The 22,378-nt window shown below is 43.9% G+C and overlaps 1 protein-coding gene across 1 annotated transcript in view; it reads right to left on the minus strand.

The window, feature by feature from the left end:
• lrrc9 (leucine rich repeat containing 9) overlaps positions 1-22,378 on the minus strand; it is a 242,353-nt gene that overhangs the window by 57,514 nt on the left and 162,461 nt on the right. The window contains exon 26 of the mRNA XM_072568390.1: positions 7,352-7,482. Within this exon, the coding sequence (XP_072424491.1) occupies positions 7,352-7,482 (131 nt within the window). The remainder of the gene's footprint in view (positions 1-7,351; positions 7,483-22,378) is intronic.

The following is a 22,378-nucleotide window of genomic DNA, read 5'->3' on the forward strand; positions in this document are numbered from 1 at the left end:
TCCTACTCCCGTAGGGCCTCCCTCCCACCCTCCTCCTCTAACCTAACTTTAAAGTCCACAGGTTATTGACTCAGTGTTCTTGTTTTTGGAGACAGTGTACAGTCATGGCAGCACAGGCGGTGGAATGTTCCTCCTGCAGGATGTTTGAGGTAGGGGTGACCACCGATACTCCTGCCGACTTCGTGTGCAGGAAATGCAGTCAGATCCTGATCCTCACCGAACGAGTTAGGGAACTGGAACTGGAACTGGATGAGCTGAGGATTATTCGAGGGGCTGAGAGGGTGATCGATAGAAGCTACAGGGACATAGTTACGCCAGAGAACAGAGGTAGCTGGGTAACAGTTAGAGGTGGGAAGGGGAAGAAACAGGCAGTGCAGGGTTCCCCTGTAGTCGTTCCCCTAAAAAATAAGTATGCAGCTTTGGAAACTGTTGGGGGGGACAGCCTTGCAGGTGTAAGCTGCAGTGAAGGGGTCTGTGGCTCTGAGATTCAGAAGGGAAAGGGGGAGAAGAAGAGAGCGCTAGTTATAGGGGACTCTCTAGTTAGAGGGACGGACAGGCGGTTCTGTGGACATGGGCGAGACTCTCGGATGGTTTGTTGCCTCCCGGGTGCTAGGGTCCGAGACGTCTCGGACCGTGTCTTCAGAATCCTTAAGGGGGAGGGTGTGCAGCCAGAAGTCGTGGTACACATTGGCACCAACGACATAGGTAGGAAGAGGGGCGGGGAGGTCATTCAAGAGCTCAAGGAGTTAGGCTGGAAGCTAAAAGCTAGGACAGACAGAATCGTCATCTCTGGGTTGTTGCCGGTGCCACGTGACAGAGAGGCAAAGAATAGGGAGAGAGTGCAGTTGAACACGTGGCTGCAAGGATGGTGTAGGAGGGAGGGCTTCAGATATTTGGACAATTGGACTGCATTCTGGGGAAGGTGGGACCTGTATAAACAGGACGGGTTGCACCTGAACCAGAAGGGCACCAATATCCTGGGGGGTAGGTTTGCTAGCACTCTTCGTGGGGGTTTAAACTAATTTGGCAGGGGGATGGGATCCGGACTTGTAGTCCAGCAAGTAAGCTAGCTGTGTGTCAGGATGTCCAAGACTGTAGGGAGGCTGTGGAGAAGGTAGCACTGACAGGGACTACTTACAGACACAGAGATGGGCTCAAGTGCGTATACTTAAATGCAAGGAGTATCAGAAATAAGGTGGGTGAACTTAAGGCATGGATCGGTACCTGGGACTACGATGTTGTAGCCATCACGGAAACATGGATAGATGAGGGACAGGAATGGCTGTTGGAGGTTCCTGGGTACAGATGTTTCAGTAAGATTAGGGAGGGTGGTAAAAAAGGAGGGGGGGTGGCATTGCTAATTAGAAATGGTATAACGGCTGCAGAAAGGAAGTTTGAGGGGGATCTGCCTCTGGAGGTAGTATGGGCTGAAGTCAGAAATAGGAAAGGTGCAGTCACCTTGTTGGGTGTTTATTATAGGCCCCCCAATAGCAGCAGAGATGTGGAGAAACAGATTGGGAAACAGATTTTGGAAAGGTGCAGAAGCCACAGGGTCGTAGTCATGGGCGACTTCAACTTCCCAAATATTGATTGGAAGCTCTTTAGATCAAGTAGATTGGATGGGGCGGTGTTTGTGCAGTGTGTCCAGGAAGCTTTTCTAACGCAGTATGTAGATTGTCCAACCAGAGGGGAGGCCATATTGGATTTGGTACTCGGTAACGAACCGGGACAAGTGGTGGGCTTGTTAGTGGGTGAACATTTTGGTGATGGCGACCACAATTCTGTGACTTTCACCTTGGTTATGGAGAGAGATAGGTGCGCACAACAAGGAAGTTTCTACAATTGGGGGAAGGGAAATTACGATGCTGTAAGACAGGATTTGAGGAGCATACGTTGGGAGCATAGGCTGTCAGGGAAGGATGTGGTGGAAATGTGGGACTTTTTCAAGGAGCAGATACGACGTGTCCTTGATATGTATGTACCGATCAGGCAGGAAAGAAATGGTCGTGTGAGGGAGCCTTGGTTGACGAGGGAGGTTGAATGTCTAGTAAAGAGGAAGAAGGAGGCTTACATAAGGTTGAGGAAACAAGGTTCAGACAGAGCAGTGGAGGGATACAGGATAGCCAGAAGGGACCTGAAGAAAGGGATTAGGAGAGCTAAGAGAGGGCATGAAAAATCCCTGGCGGATAGGATCAAGGATAACCCCAAGGCATTCTATGCGTATGTGAGAAACCTGAGAATGACGAGAACGAGGGTAGGTCCGATCAAGGACAGTGGTGGGAGACTGTGTATTGAGTCGGAAGAGATAGGAGAGGTCTTGAACAAGTACTTCTCTTCAGTATTTACGAACGAGAGGGACTGTATTGTTGAAGAGGAGAGTGTGAAATGGACTGATAAGCTAGAAGAGATATCTGTTAGGAAGGAAGATGTGTTGGACATTTTGAACAACTTGAGGATAGACAAGTCCCCCGGGCCTGACGGGATATATCCTAGGATTATGTGGGAAGCAAGAGAGGAAATTGCAGTACCGTTGGCAATGATCTTCTCGTCTTCACTGGCAACGGGGGTGGTACCAGGGGACTGGAGAGTAGCGAATGTTGTGCCCCTGTTCAAAAAAGGGAATAGGGATAACCCCGGGAATTACAGGCCAGTTAGTCTTACTTCTGTGGTAGGCAAAGTAATGGAAAGGGTACTGAGGGATAGGATTTACGAGTATCTGGAACGGCACTGCTTGATTAGGGACAGCCAGCACGGATTTGTGAAGGGTAGGTCTTGCCTTACAAGTCTTATTGAATTCTTCGAGGAGGTGACCAAGCATGTGGATGAGGGTAGAGCAGTGGATGTAGTGTACATGGATTTTAGTAAGGCATTTGATAAGGTTCCCCATGGTAGGCTTATGCGGAAAGTCAGGAGGCATGGGATAGAGGGAAATTTGGCCAATTGGATAGAAAACTGGCTAACCGGTCGAAGTCAGAGAGTGGTAGTAGATGGTAAATATTCAGCATGGAGTCCAGTTACAAGTGGAGTTCCGCAGGGATCAGTTCTGTGTCCTCTGCTGTTTGTAATTTTTATTAATGACTTGGATGAGGGAGTCGAAGGGTGGGTCAGTAAATTTGCAGATGATACAAAGATAGGTGGAGTTGTGGACAGTGAGGAGGGCTGTTGTCGGCTGCAGAGGGACTTAGATAGGATGCAGAGCTGGGCTGAGGAGTGGCAGATGGAGTTCAACCCTGCCAAGTGTGAAGTTGTCCATTTTGGAAGAACAAATAAGAATGCGGAATACAGGGTTAATGGTAGGGTTCTTGGTCAGGTGGAGAAACAGAGGGATCTTGGGGTCTATGTACATAGATCTTTGAAGGTTGCCACTCAGGTGGATAGAGTTTGTAAGAAGGCCTATGGAGTATTATCGTTCATTAGCAGAGGGATTGAATTCAAGAGTCGTGAGGTGATGTTGCAGCTGTACAGGACTTTGGTTAGGCCACATTTGGAGTACTGTGTGCAGTTCTGGTCGCCTCACTTTAGGAAAGATGTGGAAGCTTTGGAGAGGGTGCAGAGAAGATTTACCAGGATGTTGCCTGGAATGGAGAGTAGGTCGTACGAGGATAGGTTGAGAGTTCTCGGCCTTTTCTCGTTGGAACGGCGAAGGATGAGGGGTGACTTGATAGAGGTTTATAAGATGATCAGAGGAATAGATAGAGTAGACAGTCAGAAACTTTTTCCCCGGGTACAACAGAGTGTTACAAGGGGACATAAATTTAAGGTGAAGGGTGGAAGGTATAGGGGAGATGTCAGGGGTGGGTTCTTCACCCAGAGAGTGGTGGGGGCATGGAATGCGCTGCCCGTGGGAGTGGTAGAGTCAGATTCATTGGCGACCTTTAAGCGGCATTTGGATAGGTACATGGATGGGTGCTTAATCTAGGATAGAAGTTCGGCACAACATCGTGGGCCGAAGGGCCTGTTCTGTGCTGTATTGTTCTATGTTCTATGTTCTATGTTCTATGTTCTATGTTCTAAGCTGTGTCAGTGACCGAGAGCCAGAAAACTGTATTGCTTAATAAATAAAGACAGGAGATTTAGAATCTCCCCAGTTTAGGGGACTGACTCTTTGCTGGCTGGGCCACAGTCAATGTATTGCTGCTGCTGTTGGTATTTTGTTTGTTTTTTGAGGAAACCTGATTCCTGAACTGGCTGAATTATTAGTTGTTAACTAGTATTCCTTTTTATTGAGGATTGGTTTTTAAACTGCCTGATCTACACGGTTAATGTGTTTCTGGTGTAACTCAGTTCTCATTAGGGAACTGTTGTTTCACTGGCTGGTTACAGCCTGTGTGTTACTCTGTCTTCTCCTCAAAGTAGGAGAAAAATGTCGATTTTTATGGGAGGGTTTAGCCCTTACATTTTGACTTTTTTTGTCTTTTGTAGTGTTTTCACTCTTTTTGGTGTTTGGGCGGAGCCCCTGTGAGAAAATCCACCTTTCCAGATGAGCTATTCCTATGGGTACGCCTGGCCCTTTGGTAGATGAGGTCTCTGTAAAGAATGAACGTGTGTGTGTGTGTGTGTGTGTGTGTGTGTGTGCTGGGAGGTGAGCATTTGCTGCGTCCTGGAGTGGGCCAAAAGGTGAGTTAACTGTACCTTTACAATGTACTGTGCTCCTGTGAGTGGGCCTGGTTCTCTATGGATGGACCGGGACTCTATGGAGACTGAACACCTGTGTGCTGTGGGGTGTGCATTTGCTACCTTCAGGAGTGGACTTTGCCCTCTATTGTGGACTGTTTTTAGCAACAGACTCTGCAGTTTGGAGTGGACCTAATTTCTGACAATGCACTTTGTATACTGGAGTGGACTCTGTTCCTGGGAATGGACTCTACATTTTGAAGAAAATTGTTTATGGTAATGGACTCTGTACCACAAGAGACTCAGTGTGTTGACAATTGATTGTCTTGTTGTTTGTTGGATTTATTACCTGCACTGTTTTGTGTGTCCCTGGGTCTGGCAGGCCTAACTGTGAGCTGGAAGGCTCATAGGTTGTTCTGAGAGTTGGAGGGTGGGTAGACTGTCCTGTGAACCTGAAGGATAACTTTGGGCATACTTACACTACAGGTGAAAGTGAGGACTGTAGATGCTGGAGATCACAGTCAAGATTGGAGTGGTACTGGAAAGGCATAGCAGGTCCTTGGGTGCTGCCTGACCTGCTGTGCTTTTCCAGCACCACTCTAATCTTGATACTTACACTACATAGAATAAAGTGATTCAAGATAGCTACTCTCAACTATCTTCTGAAGGGCATTTTAAAAGCTAGCCAGGCCAATGAGGCCCACATGCTATGAAAGAAAAAGAAATCCATATGGTTTAACACTATTTTAATATCCAACCTGAACTTTTTATTAAGTACAAGACAATTTTCCACCTATCCACTCCACCCTCTTCTCCTTGACCTATCACCTTCATCCCCTCCCCCACTCACCCATTGTACTCTATGCTACTTTCTCCCCACCCCCACCCTCCTCTAGCTTATCTCTCCATGCTTCAGGCTCACTGCCTTTATTCCTGATGAAGGGCTTTTGCCCGAAACGTCGATTTCGAAGCTACTTGGATGCTGCCTGAACCGCTGTGCTCTTCCAGCACCACTAATCCAGAAACAGGAATGAAACCTTGGTTTGAGTAACTTGGTGAGGGCAAGGGGGAGGGGAGAAAAGGGTGGCATGGAAAAGTGTGGGGTGGAGAGGGAAAGGCAGACAGGAAAACTATCAAACTGTAAACCTGTGGATTTTATTTACAATTAAAACATATCTTCTGAAGACTAGTTGGCAGAATTTATCATCATTCTAGAGATGGGGCAGGGACACATGTTAAACCACAAGGAAAGGCAGTAGTTGGAGTTCTATTGTCTTTCAACTGCCATGCAATCTCACTAGTGGGAGGCAAGCCCCTTCCCTCCATATGGCCAAGTAAGTCACCTAAATGACTAAGTGCCTACTCCTGCCTGCACTCACATTTTACCTGCAATGGTGGCCCGCTGCCACATAGGGAAATTACCAGTTAACCTTTCAATGGACTAGAGGGCACCTTCCTAGTCATAGCATCATACAGCACGGAAACAAGCCTTTCGGACCAACTTGTCTATGTCGACCAAGTTTTCAAAAGTAAACTAGTCCCATTTGACTGCAATTGGCCCATATCCCTCTAAAGAATTCCTATTTAAGTACCTGTCCAAATATCTTTTAAATGTCATAACTATACATGCATCTATCACTTCCTCTAGCAGTTCATTCCACATACAAACTATCCACTGTTTGAAAAAGTTGCTCAAGTCCCATTTAAATCTTCCTCCTTTCATCTTAAAAATATACCCTCTAATTTTGAACTCCCCTATCCTATGGAATGATCTTTGCTGTTCACCTTATCTATGCCCCTCATGGTTTTAAGGTCACCCCTTAACCTTCTACACGCCAGTGTAAATGTCCCAACCTATCCAGCCTCTCATTATAACTCAAACCCTCAGTCTCTGTAATATTATTGTAAATCATTTCTTCACCCTCTAAAATGTAATAATATCCTTCCTATAGCAGGATGTCCAGAACTGAAGACAGTACTCCAAAAGTGACCTCACCAACATCCTGTACAACCATAACATGACATCCCAACTCCTATACTCAATGATCTGAGCAATGAAGGCAAGCGTGCTAAATGCCTTCTTTCAGGCACACTTTGGTCCTGAGAGGACCATTCTCATCAGCAATGGGCCTTTTGCTCTCCTCTCCCCATCCCCACTATCTCAGTTCACTGGTCTGATAGGACTCACTGGTCCCAGATTCTAATTAGAGAGTTGAATGGATGTCATTCCATGACACCCGAATCTTCCAGGTGCAGTTTCCACACTACTCGTTGTGGTGCTGAGTTCTCAGGCCTTCAATTCACTGGTAGCTCTTGGAGTGAGTAATCAATTAGTTCTGTGCCATATTTAAAATGTGATCTTGAGTGCTGCAGAGCACCAAAATGGAGTTGGCCCTCTCCTAGTGTTTCTTGGGCTGTTGGCAATAGCCAGCACTGAAACAAAATTCTGCCCATGTCTTTAATGTGATATTTTGCAACAAAATTATCCTCTCCGGCCAGCAAAAGTATTTTAAATGTGCTAACCATATTTCATAAATAAACAATAAAGTACATATAATTTATGTGATTGCTTTGTGACAATTCTCCCATTCATCACAGAACTTTTTGGCTGGTACAGTTGAGAATGTTCAAAACTTGATGCATTTAATAACGACTTAAAACAGAATTATGGTATAATTTTAATGTTGACTTACCACAAGAAATATTTAAGCAAGTCATTATAATTATTAGATTTTACCTGATTGCAGATTCTGGCATCTCCAACTTTAAAATTTCTGAAAAGTTTGAATGCCCCAGTCTCTCTGTAACCATATCAGCGGTTAATCTACCACCAAACACATCTTTTGCATTTTCAGATTCTGCTGGTTCCTGCATACAAATGCAAAACTTGAGATTTTAAAGGGCCCTAACATTTTCAGTTCGAAAATTAAAATGTAAAATACACCTGCAAATTACTTAAAATTGTGGTTTATTACAGATCTCAGAGGGACTGAATTGTTCTGGCAACATAAGCTTTTACAACGACGGACAATACGGCTGCAACAGTAGCGAAAATACTGCTGAGGGAATTAATTCCACGATATGGACTCTCGGAGACTATTAGCTCAGATAATGGGCCGCACTTTGCGGCCAAAATTAACCAGGGGATTTGCAGGGAACTAGCGATAAAACAACAATTCCACCATAACCACTACCCAAAGGTGGCTGGAATGGTGGAACAGGCAAATGGTACCCTAAAATACAAGTTGGCAAAGCTAAAACAGGAAACAGGCCTAAGTTGGATGAACGTCCTCCCTCTAGCTCTGTTCCACATGAGGGTTACCATTCTAGCAAGACCAGCCGGTCTCTTGCTGAGTTTACGGGAAGCCCATGAGGACTTTATGGGTACCTGGGAGAGTCCAACAACAACCCCATCCCCATCCCCATCACGACAGTCTAGATATGAACACCCTAGATATGAGAGGAGGTGGGGGCGTACTGACAGGAGCTAACCAAAACTCTCAAGTTTCCATTCGCAGGGACACCAGGCTTGCAAAGAAAGCGACGATCTGCCTGAAGAAGACTACCCTGCTGCTGAACTGGGGGACTTCATCCTGATAAAGGCCTAGGAACAAAAGAAGGTGGGACCAAGATGGAAAGGACCATTACAGGTGCTGCTAACCACTCCCACGGCTGTGAAAGTACAAGGCCATCCCTGGTGGATACACAGAACTGACCGCAAAGAATCAGAGTGGAAGCAGACAACAACTAAGGACAACGATGCTTTCCATACTTGTGACTTTGGGAGAAGGGACCTTGAGAATAGATGGATCTCAAATTGACTGCCTGCAGCATCATACCTTTTTGCACCTAGCCTAACAGACTGCCCGCATAACAGGGAGAGACACCCGCTGCTGGGTATGTGCCCCCCAATTGGTGGAGGAATCCCTTTGTAGCCCTTACATTTTTGATGGCACAAACTGGCCGAATCACTACTGTGTCGAAGCCCCTCCGGTAACCTTGCTAACACCAATAATGCACAAGAGTGGCGGTCAGCAGGGGATAACATGACCTCATTCAGGGGCTGGTATCACCCTAATTACAACCAATCCCATAAGCCCCCCTCCCTTGTAGTTCTCAACAACACCATGGCCTAAACCATTTGTTTCAGGTGGGAGGTGAAACTCACCAAAGGCACTTATGTGGGAATGAGTGAATGCTCCTCTACCATCCCCTGGGCCAAACCTATTCAGAACTTAATAGAATAAGGCTACTTTATATTTGATTGGTCCACCGTCCCAAACAGAACCTCAGGCCACCTCTGGAATAATCCTGCTCCCAGGCTGGGTGGGGGCACTGGTTCCACCCTGACAGCTTATAACGGTACATATTTCATTAGCGGGTTGAAAGATTGGGAGGGATCGTGCTACATGGGGTATGTTGTACCTCTTATTTGAGTTTTGGGCAACCTGCCCTCATTTCAGAGTTCCAGAAGGTCCCTCGCCAAGTTCCTCACCTGAGTAGGTATGATCAAAAGGAGGGAATGAGGAAATTTAAAATGCCACAGCGGGGCCAGTTCCATCCTTTGCTTCTCTTTCAGGACACACTGGGGAGTCAAGGGTTAAACATTCCCCTGCCAAATGACTTACTGCAGTATCTTACAATGCAGACAGAACACCGCAGTAGTGAGGAGGCTGACTGTATCTTAGAAATAGAACCTAATGGAGCCACACATGTGGATTCCCCTGTAATCCCAGATGGAGGAATTTGCCCTTTCCAGACAAGACTGATAGTCCTGGCCACAACCCTGTTAAAATGCCTCCTGCTCCCATTGTCTTTCTTCCCCTCCATATTAGCATAGGTATGTGAATCTCCCATTTACTAAAAGAAGAACCCTTCTGCCTTAATCTCTTCCCATCAACACATAATCATAAACAATACAATAATCTGTAATCAATTTACATGATATCGCAGGACATTGACATTCATCAAGCTTTGCAAATTCGTAATTACCTACTTTAAAGTATGTAATGACAAGCGCCCATGTGACTGATATGCTTTAGTCTAATTCCTATAAAATATACTGTCTGTGTTTAAGGTAGAGATTTGCGAAGAAGAGTCACTACAAGTAGACACTTGGCTACTTTAGGGATTCTTTGAATCTCTCACCGGCTGTGCAATAATAAAGGTACTGCTTTTGTACAGAAAACTTGTGTCGTCTGGATTTGTGGAACAAAATAGACATCAACAATACTGGATCAGTTAATTTTAAATCTGAGATAAAAATACTTCTGTTAAGCAAAAGTATGGGACAAAGCAGGTATATGGAGTTAGGCCACAGATCAGCCATGATCTCTCTGAATAGTGGAATGGGCTCAAGGGGCTGAATGTACTACTCATGTTCTAATATTTCTAATTCAAACAGTACCAAAGCCTGAATGACATTAATTTTGAACAATGGTTTCAGCATGAATACACACAGAAGTTAGAAAACATTTCAGACAGAACAAATTACTGAAGATGCCACAGTGTTAATGGCTTAGATAGAGATGAATTTATGTACAAGAAAACGTTCTTATTTTGTATGTGGATGTACCTCTGAGAGCAGGAGCAAAACTTGACCTTCTCTTTGGAAGTAAGGTAGGGCAAGTGACAGAGGTGTCAGTGGGGGATTACTTTGGCACCAGTGAAGATAATTCTATTAATTATAAAGTAGTTGTGGGAAAGGACCGAGCTGATCTAAAAGTTAAAATTCTAAATTGCAGGTATTAGGCAAGAACTCTCAAGTTGAGTGGAGGTAAATAGTTGCAGGTAAAGGGATGGCTGGAAAGTGGGAAGCCTTCAAAAATGTGGTAACAAGAGTCCAGGGATAGTATATTCTTGTTAGGGTGAAAGGCAAAGTTGGTAGGTGTAGGGAATGCTGGATGACTAGAGAAATTGGGATTCTGGTCAAGAAAAATCAGGAAGCATATGTCAGGTATAAACAGCAGGGATTGAGTGAATTCCTAGAAGAATATGTAGGGTGGGGTGGGGTGGGGTGGGAGGTATACTTTAAGAGGGAAATCAGGAGGATAAAAGGAAACATGAAATAGCTTTGGCAAATAGGGTTAAGTAAAATCCAAAGGGATTCTACAAATACAAAAACAGCAAAAGAGTAATAAGGAAGAGAATATGGCCCCTTAAAGATCATCAAGGCTGCCTATGTGTGGATCTGAAGGAGGTGAATTAGTTATTGCATGAGTATTTTGTGTCAATGTTTACTGTGGAGAAAGATATGGAAGTTTAGACAACTTGGGGAAATAAATAGCAATATCTTGGAAAGTGTCCATATTACAGAGATGGTGGTGCTGGACATCTTAAAATGTGTAAAAAGTTGGATAAATCCCCAGGAACTGATCAGGTGTACTCTAGAATTTTGTGGGAATCTAGTTTAGATAAATGGGAGATGCTGCCATTTTGGTTAGGCAAATCAGGGCAGGACTTAATATACTAATAGTAGGGTGCTGGGGAGCGTTGCTGAACAAATAGACCTTGGATTGCAGATTCATAGTTCCTTGAAAGTGGAATCACAGGTAGACAGGGTAATGAAGAAGGCGTTTGTATGCTTGCCTTCATTGGTCAGTGCATTATATATATAGGAGTTGGAAAGTCATGTTGTGGCTGTACAGGACATTGATTATGCCATTTTTGGAATACTGCATTTGATTCTGATTTCCCTGCGATGGGAAAGATGTTGCAAAGCTTAAAAGGGTTCAGAAAAAAAAAATTACAAAGACGTTGCCAGGGTTGGAGGGTTTGAGCTAAAAGGAGAGGCTTGATAGGCTGGGGCTATTTTCCCTGGTGCGTCAGAGGCTGAGAGGTGACTTTGTACATGTTTATAAAATAATGAGGGGCATGGAAATAGTCAAGGTCTTTTCCCTGGGTTGGGGCAGTCCAGAACTAAAGGGCATAGGTTTAAGGTGAGAGAAGAAAGATAGAAAAGGGATGGATGGGACAACTTTTTCATGCAGATGGTGGTGCATGCATGGAATGAATTGCCAGAGGAAGTGGTAGAGGTTGATACAATTACAACATTTGAAAGACAGCTGGTTGGGTTATGAATAAGATGACTTTAGAGGGATATGGGCTAAATGCTGGAAATGGGACTCGATTAATTTAGGGTATCTGGTTGGCATAGATGAGTTCGATTGAAGGGTTTGTTTTCAAGATGTACATCTCTATGACTTAAGGGCATCATACTGCTCAACCATTGTGTTTGCATCCACTCCTCAAAACTTGGTACCAAGAAGGGGGAGCACCGAATTTGATTACATCAAAAATTCAACCTCTTGATCAAGGGATCATCATACTAACCTGCAAATATAGGTACAGAAGAGAACTGATCAAGAGAATGATGGATATTAAGGTAATTGTGACAAGTTGTCTGAATAAATTCAATGTGAAAGAGAATTTACAAATAGCCTGGCAGGTATTGTCAGTTAACTGTATCAAAAACTTGCGGAGATACTCCCAGGTGCTGCATCCAAGATGGAAACTGACAGCAGTGAAAACGTAATGAAGAAGGTATACTAGAAGGTGAGACCCGAGTTGTAAAGTGTGATGGACTCAATTCTCACAGTATTAACAATGTCAGGGTTGTACCTGGAGCTGAATTAGATAGTGACAACATGCCTGTTGGAATATTACCACATAAGCAAGGACGAACAAGATGATGACTGAAAATCAAATACTGATGGTGTTTCAGATCCAAACCCTTAAAATACCTAGCAAGCTGTGGTGGAGGAGAGGAGGAGGAAGAGGAAATTGTCTCTGAAATGGAACCATTATTGTCTTCCCAGCTAATTAAAACTCAAAAGTTTCAAGTATGACAAAACTTCAAAATATCCTAAGCCTAACAAAGGTAGAAATGAACTTCATATGTGAACAATTAAAATTTAGTTATTTCTTCAACACCGGTCCATCCATTCAATTAAGAGTGTGCAATTAAGTACCTTTTAACACAAGAAGTGAAAATGTATTTAAGTTGATAGTGTTCATTTTGCTTGTTTTATTATCTAGCTAATGGCTTGGCAATTTTGAAAGGATGTTATTATGTGACCTCACCTACAATGTGGTCTCATAATGTGGATCATGTGGGAGCAGAGTCCTTGTACTATTTCACAAATGGAGTTTTGACATTTGGAAAATTATTTGTAATTTTTAAATGGTGCTGGATCATTAATTAATCTAGATTTAAACAATTTGTTTGTTGATTATTGATTGATTGATTTTGGAGCGAAGACGGGTATATGAAGTTAAGTCTCAAATCAATTAATTCTCAAATTAATCATGATCTCTTTGGATGGTGTAATAGGAGCTCAGAGATGTTAAATGGCACATTACCATTCCTATGTTTTTCACATTCGTCAGCACATATGCAAACTTCCAAAACTGTTGTCAACTTCATCAGTGAAATGGGAACAAGTGCAGGCAGTTTTACTATTAATTACCACTGCAAAATTTAATAAACAGTTTGCACACATACCATTACACAACTCACAGTAAGTCAAATTGAAACATGTTTGATAAATGCTGTAACACACATTATTCTCCTAATATGGTATCGTCATTCTTTAAGTCCACAAAGTCTATACATAGAACAGTACAGCACACTACGGGCCCTTTGGCCCTTGATATTGCACTAGCCTTTTATCATAATCTAAAATCAGACTAACCTACACACCCTTCATTGTACTACCTTCCATGTGCTGACTAAAGACTTGCTTAAATGTCCCTAATGTATCTGATTCTACTTCACTGCTGGCAGTGCATTCCACACACCCACCACACTCTGAGTAAAGAACCAACCTCTGACATCTCCCCTAAACCTTCCTCCAATTACCTTAAAATCATAACCCCTCATAATAGATAATTCCGCCATGAGAAAAAGTCTCTGGCCATCCACTCTGTCCATGCTCTCATCGTCTTGTACACCTTTACCAAGACACCTCTCACCCTTCTTCACTCCAATGAGAAAAGGCCCAGCTCTTTCATTCTTTCTTCATAAGAAATGCCCTCCAGTCCAGGCAGCATCCTGGTAAATCTCTTCTGCACTCTCTCTACAGCTTCCACATCTTTCCTATAATGAGGCAACCAGAACTGAACACAATATTTCAAGTGTGGTCTAAGCAGGACTCTAGAGCTGCAGCATAACCTCAGAGCTCTTAAATTCAATCCCTCTGCTAATGAAAGCGAACACACCATACACCTTCTCAGCAACCCTATCAACTTGGGTGTTCTAGGAGATCTATTCACTGAGAGTCAAGGGGATTTATCAAGGGCAGCTGATGTGGTGTTGAGTTTTGGGAAGTCAGTTTTGGGGATGATAGAGAACAGTACAACTGCTTACATGATGGATTGATGATGACCAGTCACCATCCTGGCTCCAGTGTAGTGGGATAGTGCATAACAACATGTGGCTTAACTGAGCAGTAGGCCTAAGACTCAGAGTGAGGTCGTGAGATGAAAAGTTCAGTGAAAAAGTTGGGTGGGAATGTAGGATGGGTCAAACCTGAGAGGGTCAAAAGGAAGTGCAAGCAGAAAGCAACATATACGTTTCAGGGGGACCTCAACTAGATTGACAGGCTGGGCCTAAAACTCACATCAAGTGCTACTCACGTTGCCCTCCATTTACATCCAAATCCCAAGTGCACATTGAAAATGAAAAATGGCTGCCACCACACTCAGCGTGGCAGATTCAATAGTTCTTCTTAATCTCTGAGGGAACAGGCTCTGTTTGAATAATGAGAGGCCCTTCAAGAAAATAATTGCATTCATTAGGCTCTCACAAAGAACAGGTTAAAGACACTATCACAGAATTCTGGATGCAAACTGCATGCATTAACGAACTATGCTGACTAAAATCTTGGCTGGAAGCAATCTTGACCCTGTCATTAAGCATTTCAAGCTAATCCTAGTAATGGCTATAAAGCAGAAGTAATGTCAGGTAAGCTGTAACTTTTTTAATCCAAGTTCCATAATTCACAAATATATTCCAAAGTCGTATAGCCTGCACAAGGTCCAGGAGATCCTTACGTTTTAAGGTAGAACATAGAACAATACAGCACAGAACAGGCCCTTCGGCCCACGATGTTGTGCCGAACATTTGTCCTAGCTTAAGCACCTATCCATGTACCTATCCAATTGCCGCTTAAAGGTCGCCAATGATTCTGACTCTGCCACTCCCACAGGCAGCACATTCCATGCCCCCACCACTCTCCGGGTAAAGAACCTACCCCTGACATTCCCCCCTATACCTTGCACCCTTCACCTTAAATTTATGTCCCCTTGTAATACTCTGTTGTACCCAGGGAAAAAGTCTCTGACTGTCTACTCTATCTATTCCCCTGATCATCTTATAAACCTCTATCAAGTCACCCCTCATCCTTCACCATTCCAATGAGAAAAGGCCTAGCACTCTCAACGTATCCTCGTACGACCTATTCTCCATTCCAGGCAACATCCTGGTAAATCTCCTCTGCACCCTCTCCAAAGCTTCCCCATCTTTCCTAAAGTGAGGCGACCAGAACTGCACACAGTATTCCAAATGTGGCCTTACCAAGGTCCTGTACAGCTGCAACATCACTTCACGACTCTTGAATTCAATCCCTCTGCTAATGAACGCTAATACACCATAGGCCTTCTTACAAGCTCTATCCACCCGAGTGGCAACTTTCAAAGAGCTATGAACATAGACCCCAAGATCCCTCTGCTCCTCCACTTTACTAAGAACCCTACCGTTAACCCTGTATTCCGCATTCTTATTTGTCCTTCCAAAATGGACAACCTCACACTTGACAGGGTTGAACTCCATCTGCCACTCCTCAGCCCAGCTCTGCATCATATCTAAGTCCCTTTGCAGCCGACAACAGCCCTCCTCACTATCCACAACTCCACCAATCTTCGTATCATCTGCAAATTTACTGACCCACCCTTCGACTCCCTCTTCCAAGTCATTAATAAAAATTACAAACAGCAGAGGACCCAGAACTGATCCCTGCGGAACTCCACTTGTAACTGGGCTCCAGGCTGAATATTTACAATCTACTCTCTGACTTCGACCGGTTAGCCAGTTCTCTATCCAACTGGCCAAATGTCCCACTATCCCATGCCTCCTGACTTTCCGCATAAGCCTACCATGCGGAACCTTATCAAATGCCTTACTAAAATCCATGTACACTACATCCACTGCTCTACCCTCATCCACATACTTGGTTACCTCCTCAAAGAATTCAATAAGATTTGTAAGGCAAGACCTATCCCTCACAAATCCGTGCTGGCTGTCCCTAATCAAGCAGTGTCTTTCCAGATACTCATAAATCCTATCCCTCAGTACCCTTTCCATTACTTTGCCTACCACAGAAGTAAGACTAACTGGCCTGTAATTCCCGGGGTTATCCCTATTCCCTTTTTTGAACAGGGGCACAATATTCGCCACTCTCCAGTCCCCTGGTACCACCCCCGTTGACAGTGAAGATGAAAAGATCATTGCCAACGGCTCTGCAATTTCCTCTCTTGCTTCCCACATAATCCTAGGATATATCCCGTCAGGCCCGGGGGACTTGTCTATCCTCAAGTTGTTCAAAATGTCCAACACAACTTCCTTCCTAACAAGTATCCCTTCGAGGTAAAAACAATCACTGCAGATGCTGGAAACCAGATTCTCGATTAGTGGTGCTGGAAGAGCACAGCAGTTCAGGCAGCATCCAAGGAGCAGCGAAATTGACGTTTCGGGCAAAAGCCTTTCATCAGGAATAAAGGCAGTGAGCCTGAAGCGTGGACAGATAAGGTAGAGGAGGTTGGGGGTGGGGGTGGGGAGAAAGTAGCATAGAGTACAATGGGTGAGTGGGGGAGGGGATGAAGGTGATAGGTCAGGGAGGAGAGGGTGGAGTGGATAGGTGGAAAAGGAGATAGGCAGGTAGGACAAGTCCGGACAAGTCATGGGGACAGTGCTGAGCTGGAAGTTTGGAACGAGGATGAGGTGGGGAAAGGGGAAATGAGGAAACTGTTGAAGTCCGAAGTATCTCTTCTAGCTTACCAGTCCGTTTCATACTCTCCTCTTCAACAATACGGTCCTTCTCATTTGTAAATACTGAAGAAAAGTACTCATTCAAGACCTCTCCTATCTCTTCTGACTCAATACACAGTCTCCCACTACTGTCCTTGATTGGACCTACCCTCGTTCTCGTCATTCTCATGTTTCTCACATTCGCATAAAAGGCCTTGGGGTTATCCTTGATCCTACCCGCTAAAGATTTTTCATGCCCTCTCTTAGCTCTCCTAATCCCTTTCTTCAGCTCCCTCCTGGCTATCCTGTATCCCTCCAACGCTCTGTCTGAACCTTGTTTCCTCAGCCTTATGTAAGCCTCCTTCTTCCTCTTTACTAGATAGTCAACCTCCCTCGTCAACCAAGGTTCCCTCACACGACCATCTCTTTCCTGCCTGACAGGTACATACATATCAAGGACATGTCATATTTCTTCCTTGAAAAAGTTCCACATTTCAATGACATCCTTTCCTGACAGCCTATGCTCCCAACTTATACTCCTCAGATCCTGTCTTGCAGCATCGTATTTACCCTTCCCCCAATTCTAAAACCTACCCTGTTGCATGCACCTATCTCTCTCCATAACCAAGGTGAAAGTCACAGAATTGTGGTCACCCAAAATGCTCACCCACTAACAAGCCCATCACTTGTCCTGGTTCGTTACCGAGTACCAAATCCAATATGGCCTCCCCTCTGGTCGGACAATCTACATACTGAGTTAGAAAAGCTTCCTGGACACACTGCACAAACACCGCCCTCTCCAATCTACTTGATGTAAAGAGCTTCCAATCAATATTTGGGAAGATGAAATCACCCATGACTACTACCTTGTGGCTTCTGCACCTTTCCAAAATCTGTTTCCCAATCTGTTTCTCCACATCTCTGCTGCTATTGGGGGGCGTACAGTAAACACCCAACAAGGTGACTGCTTCTTTCCTATTTCTAACTTCAGCCCATACTACCTCCAAAGGCAGATCCCCCTCGAACTGCCTTTCTGCAGCCGTTACACCATTTCTAATTAGCAACACCCCACCCCCTCCTTTTTTACCACCCTCCCTAATCTTACTGAAACATCTGTAACCAGGAACCTCCGACAACCATTCCTGTCCCTCTTCTATCCACATTTCCGTGATGGCCACAACATCGTAGTCCCAAGTACCAATCCACGCCTTCAGTTCACCCACCTTATTTCTGATACTCCTTGCGTTGAAGTATACACACTTGAACCCATCTCTGTGTCAGCAAGTATTCCCTGTCAGTGCTACCTTCTCCACAGCCTCCCTACATTCTTGGACATCCTGAAAAACAGCTAACCTACTTGCTGGACTACAAGCCCGGATCCCATCCCCCTGCCAAATTAGTTTAAACCCCCCCAAAAGAGTGCTAGCAAACCTACCTCCCAGGATATTGATGCCCTTCTGGTTCAGGTGCAACCCGTCCTGCTTGTACAGGTCCCACCTTCCCCAGAATGCATTCCAATTGTCCAAATACCTGAAGGCCTCTCTCTTACACCATCCTTGCAGCAACGTGTTCAACTGCAATCTCTCCCTATTCCTTGCCTCACTGTCACGTGGCACTGGCAACAACCCAGAGATGACAAGTCTGTCCGTCCTAGCTTTTAACTTCCAGCCTAACTCCCTGAGCACCTGAATGACCTCCCCCACCCTCTTCCTACCTATGTTGTTGGTGCCAATGTGCACCACGACTTCTGGCTGCACACCCTCCCCCTTAAGGATTCTGAAGACACGGTCTGAGACGTCTCGGACCCTAGCACCCGGGAGGCAACAAACCAACCGAGAGTCTTGCCCATGTCCACAGAACCGCCTGTCTGTCCCTCTAACTATCGAGTCTCCTATAACTAGCACTCTCTTCCTCTCCCCCTTTCCCTTCTGAGCCTCAGAGCCGGACCTCGTGCCAGAGACCCGGTCACTGCAGCTTACCCCTGCTAGGCCGTCCCCCTCAACAGTATCCAAAGCGGTATACTTATTGTTGAGGGGAACGACCACAGGGGATCTCTGCACTGCCTGCTTCCTCCCCTTCCCACCTCTAAGTGTTACCCAGCTACCTCTGTCCTCTGGCCGAACTATGTCCCTGTAGCTTTCATCTATCACCCTCTCAAATAATTCTCAGTTCATCCAACTCCAGCTCCAGTTTCCTAATGCGGTCTGTGAGGAGCTGGAGCTGGCTGCACTTCCTGCAGATGAAGTCAGCAGGAGCATCGGTGGTCACCCCTACCTCAAACATCCTGCAGGAGGAACATTCCACTGCCTGAGCTGCCATAACTCTACACTTAGTCTCCAAAACAAGAACACCAAGTAGCTTACCTTTTTTTTTAGGTTAGAGGAGGAGGGAGGGTGGGAGACACTACACGTGTAGTGTCTCGGGTTCCTTCTCCACTCAAATAACAATTACTTACCTTCCCGACCAGCTTTGCGCTCCGACTTCACTTCCGCCCAGCTCCCGCCGCTCTCTGCTGCAAAAAGACCGTTGGCGCCGAGGTAAGTTCTTAAATAACAATTACTTACCTTCCCGACCGGCTTTATGATGGTCCTGTGATACAGCAATATTTTCAATACAATAACTGAATTCTGGATTTTATAAAAGTAGGTAGATACATGGAAACAAAACCAAATAATTATTTTTCTCACTGGCTTGCAAGCATGCATCTAGATTGTCTCCTGCCCCCAGTGCAGATAGAGGACATAGAGTCATAAAGTACAAAAGAGCAGACATTAGAAATTGGAGAAACAAGGAGCCGATAAAGGCTAATCATGCACCATGATTTCCCACACTTATTTTCAGGTTTTTTGCAAACATCCAAATTAGGAGCAAAAGTAGAATACTTGACCCCTCAAGCCTGCCATTCAATGAGATCACGTCTGATATTCCATGGTCATGTCTTCTCACGAGTAAGCTGTGATTGGAAGGGTTCAAATTGGATAGATTAGAAGTGTTGGATAGATCATCAAGAGTTAAAGTTGATGAGGTACCAGGACTGATGAGATGCATACAAAGGATATTGATGGAAGTGAAAGGTGAAACAGCAGAGACACTGGCCAGAATACAGTCTTTCTAGACTCAGGCAATCTGCCAGAGGAATGGAGAATTGCAAAAGCTATGAACTTGTTCAAAAAGTTTATAAGGATAAACCCAACAATTATTTAGATCAGTCAGTTTAACTTATGTAGATGGAATAATTCCTAAATACAATTATTTGGCAGGGATATAGTAGTCACATGGAAAAAGAAGGGCTGATTCGGAAGATTATGCAGAGACATACAGTATCACATACACACTTGTGAGAAACTTATAGCCTGTGGAATAATAGGGACAGTAACAATATAGATACAAAATTGGCCGAGTAATAAGAAATAAAGAATAATGATGAATTTTCAAGATGGAGAAAAGCTTGTAATTGGAGTTCCCCAAGGGACCTTTGCTTTCCAAATATCTATTAATCTTGATTTTGACATGCAGGAAACAGTTTCAAAGTTTGCAAGTGACAAAAAAAAATTGGAAGCATTGCGAACCACGAAGAAGATAGTGAAAAATGGGAGGGACCTGCATGTATATGTGCATATATATTTCAAAGTATGAGGTGAAGAGTGCAGTAAATAAAGCATACAGTATCCTGGAACAATAGAAAAGTACTGGAGATGCTAAAGATCTGAAAATAAAAGCAGAAAATGCTTTGGCAAGTTAGGAGCGGAGTTAGCAATTGTGATAATCCGAGCCTCTGACCGACTCAATAGTATATAGGCAGCACGGTGGCTCAGTGATTAGCACTGCTGCCTCACAATGCCAAGGAACCGGGTTCAAATCCAGCCTTGGATCTGTATGGAGTTTGCATATTCTCCCCATGTCTGCATGGGCTTCTGCCGGTTGTTCCCACAGTCCAAGTATGTACAGATTAGGTGCATTGGATTTACTAAATTGTCTGCAGTGTCCAGGGAGCAGATGAGATGGATCAGCTTGGTAAATGTGGGATTATGGGAATAAGGTGAGGCTGAATCTTGGCGGCTTGCTCTTTGGAGGGTGCAGACTCATTGGGTTGAGTGGTCTCTTTCCACACTGGACAGAATCTATGATTTTTATGACAAGTCTAGTTTAGTTTCTGATCAATGGCAAACCCCAGGATGTTATGAAGATAGGTTAAGGCTGTTTTCCTTGGAGAGAAGGCAGTGTAAAGGAGAGCTGATATCAGTTTTTAAAGTTGTGAAATAGTTGGATGGGTTAGATATGGATAATTTGTTTCTGCTTGTAAAATATTGAGGTTTTGAGAGCACAGATTTAAAGGGATTTGTAAAAATAGCAAATGTGATATGACAGAAAATATTTTCATACAATTAGTGCTTTAGATCTGGAATACACCACCTGGAAACATGGTTGAGGAGGTTCAGTTGAGACAGTCAAGAAGGTGTTAGATGATTACTTGAACTCCAACAATTCACATGGGTATGGAAAAAAGGCAGAACATTGGCACTTAGTCATAATACTCATTTGGAGAGTTGGTAGAAATGGAGATATGACGGGCTGAATGTCCCCCTTCTGCGCCGCAATATTTCTGTGATATGTCCAATGACATTTGATTCCTTTGCCGAGCAAAAGCTATTCACCTCAGCCTTAAAAACATTCAACAGCTTTATTGCCTCTGGTGCCATCTGAGTTTCAAAATCACATAACCCACTGAAAAAAACTCATCTGTTTTTATGAATCTTATCCATGTTGACTGCCTTTAATGTGTCATTTTGATTGTAGTTCTGTGTTAAAATGTTCTCTTTACATTAGACCTAATAACTTATTCTTCCATTTAACTCTCAAACCATTTTATAGAAACAGCTACTGTTATGAAGTTGAAGGCATTTACTGTACCTTTAAGCAAGAATGAATGTTGTTCTGAACTGAGAGATTACAAGCACCTTTGTATGACTAGATGGCAGTCCCAGAGTGTACTGGAAAATTGAAAAGATGAAACATTTGACTGTGAAATGGATACCTGAGTTTTGGTTGCTGTTTTGACAACAATTCAAATTTAACCAGTTTAAGTTATCCCCCAGGATACTAAAACCAAATAGAGTTTGAATTTATTGATTTGCCAACATCCAACCAATGAGACGATCCAATGTTGGGGATATAAAAATGCAGGAACTTTGAAAATTGGAGAGAGAGCAACTGCCATCAACAGAGATCCAAAACATTAGGAAACACTCTTTCAACAATACATTTTCATAAGAAACATTCTCACAGTAAAAAGAAAGAAGAAGCAGGGAATTCCGGAGCTAGAAGAGTGAAGTCACAGAAGACCACAGCAGTTGTGTGGTTTTGAAATTAAGTTGTTGTAATTTTAATAAGTGTCTGATTGGAACAGCATTTTATTATTGAGTTGGAGGCAGATAATAAGCAGATAAAAGAAAGCAGGACTTAGAATTATGTATAGTTGTTGTTTAATGTTCACTTTTACAGTTAATTAATATTATTTTCTTTAAATAGTGGAATTTGGGAGTTCTCGGTCACTCGAGAACTGGTTACGAGGCGAGGTAAGCTTTTCTGGGTGTTTGGTTTATTTAACAGAAGGATTCACTGTCGTGTTATGACACTACTGACTGCCTGACTGCCTGACTGTTTTCCTCCAGATACTTAGCTTGAACCTACATCTTAGTTTTGCATTTGAGGTAAAATGAGTACCAATTTTAAACACTG

This window comes from Chiloscyllium punctatum, chromosome 4 (assembly GCF_047496795.1).
Source record: "Chiloscyllium punctatum isolate Juve2018m chromosome 4, sChiPun1.3, whole genome shotgun sequence".
Lineage (NCBI taxonomy): Eukaryota > Metazoa > Chordata > Chondrichthyes > Orectolobiformes > Hemiscylliidae > Chiloscyllium > Chiloscyllium punctatum.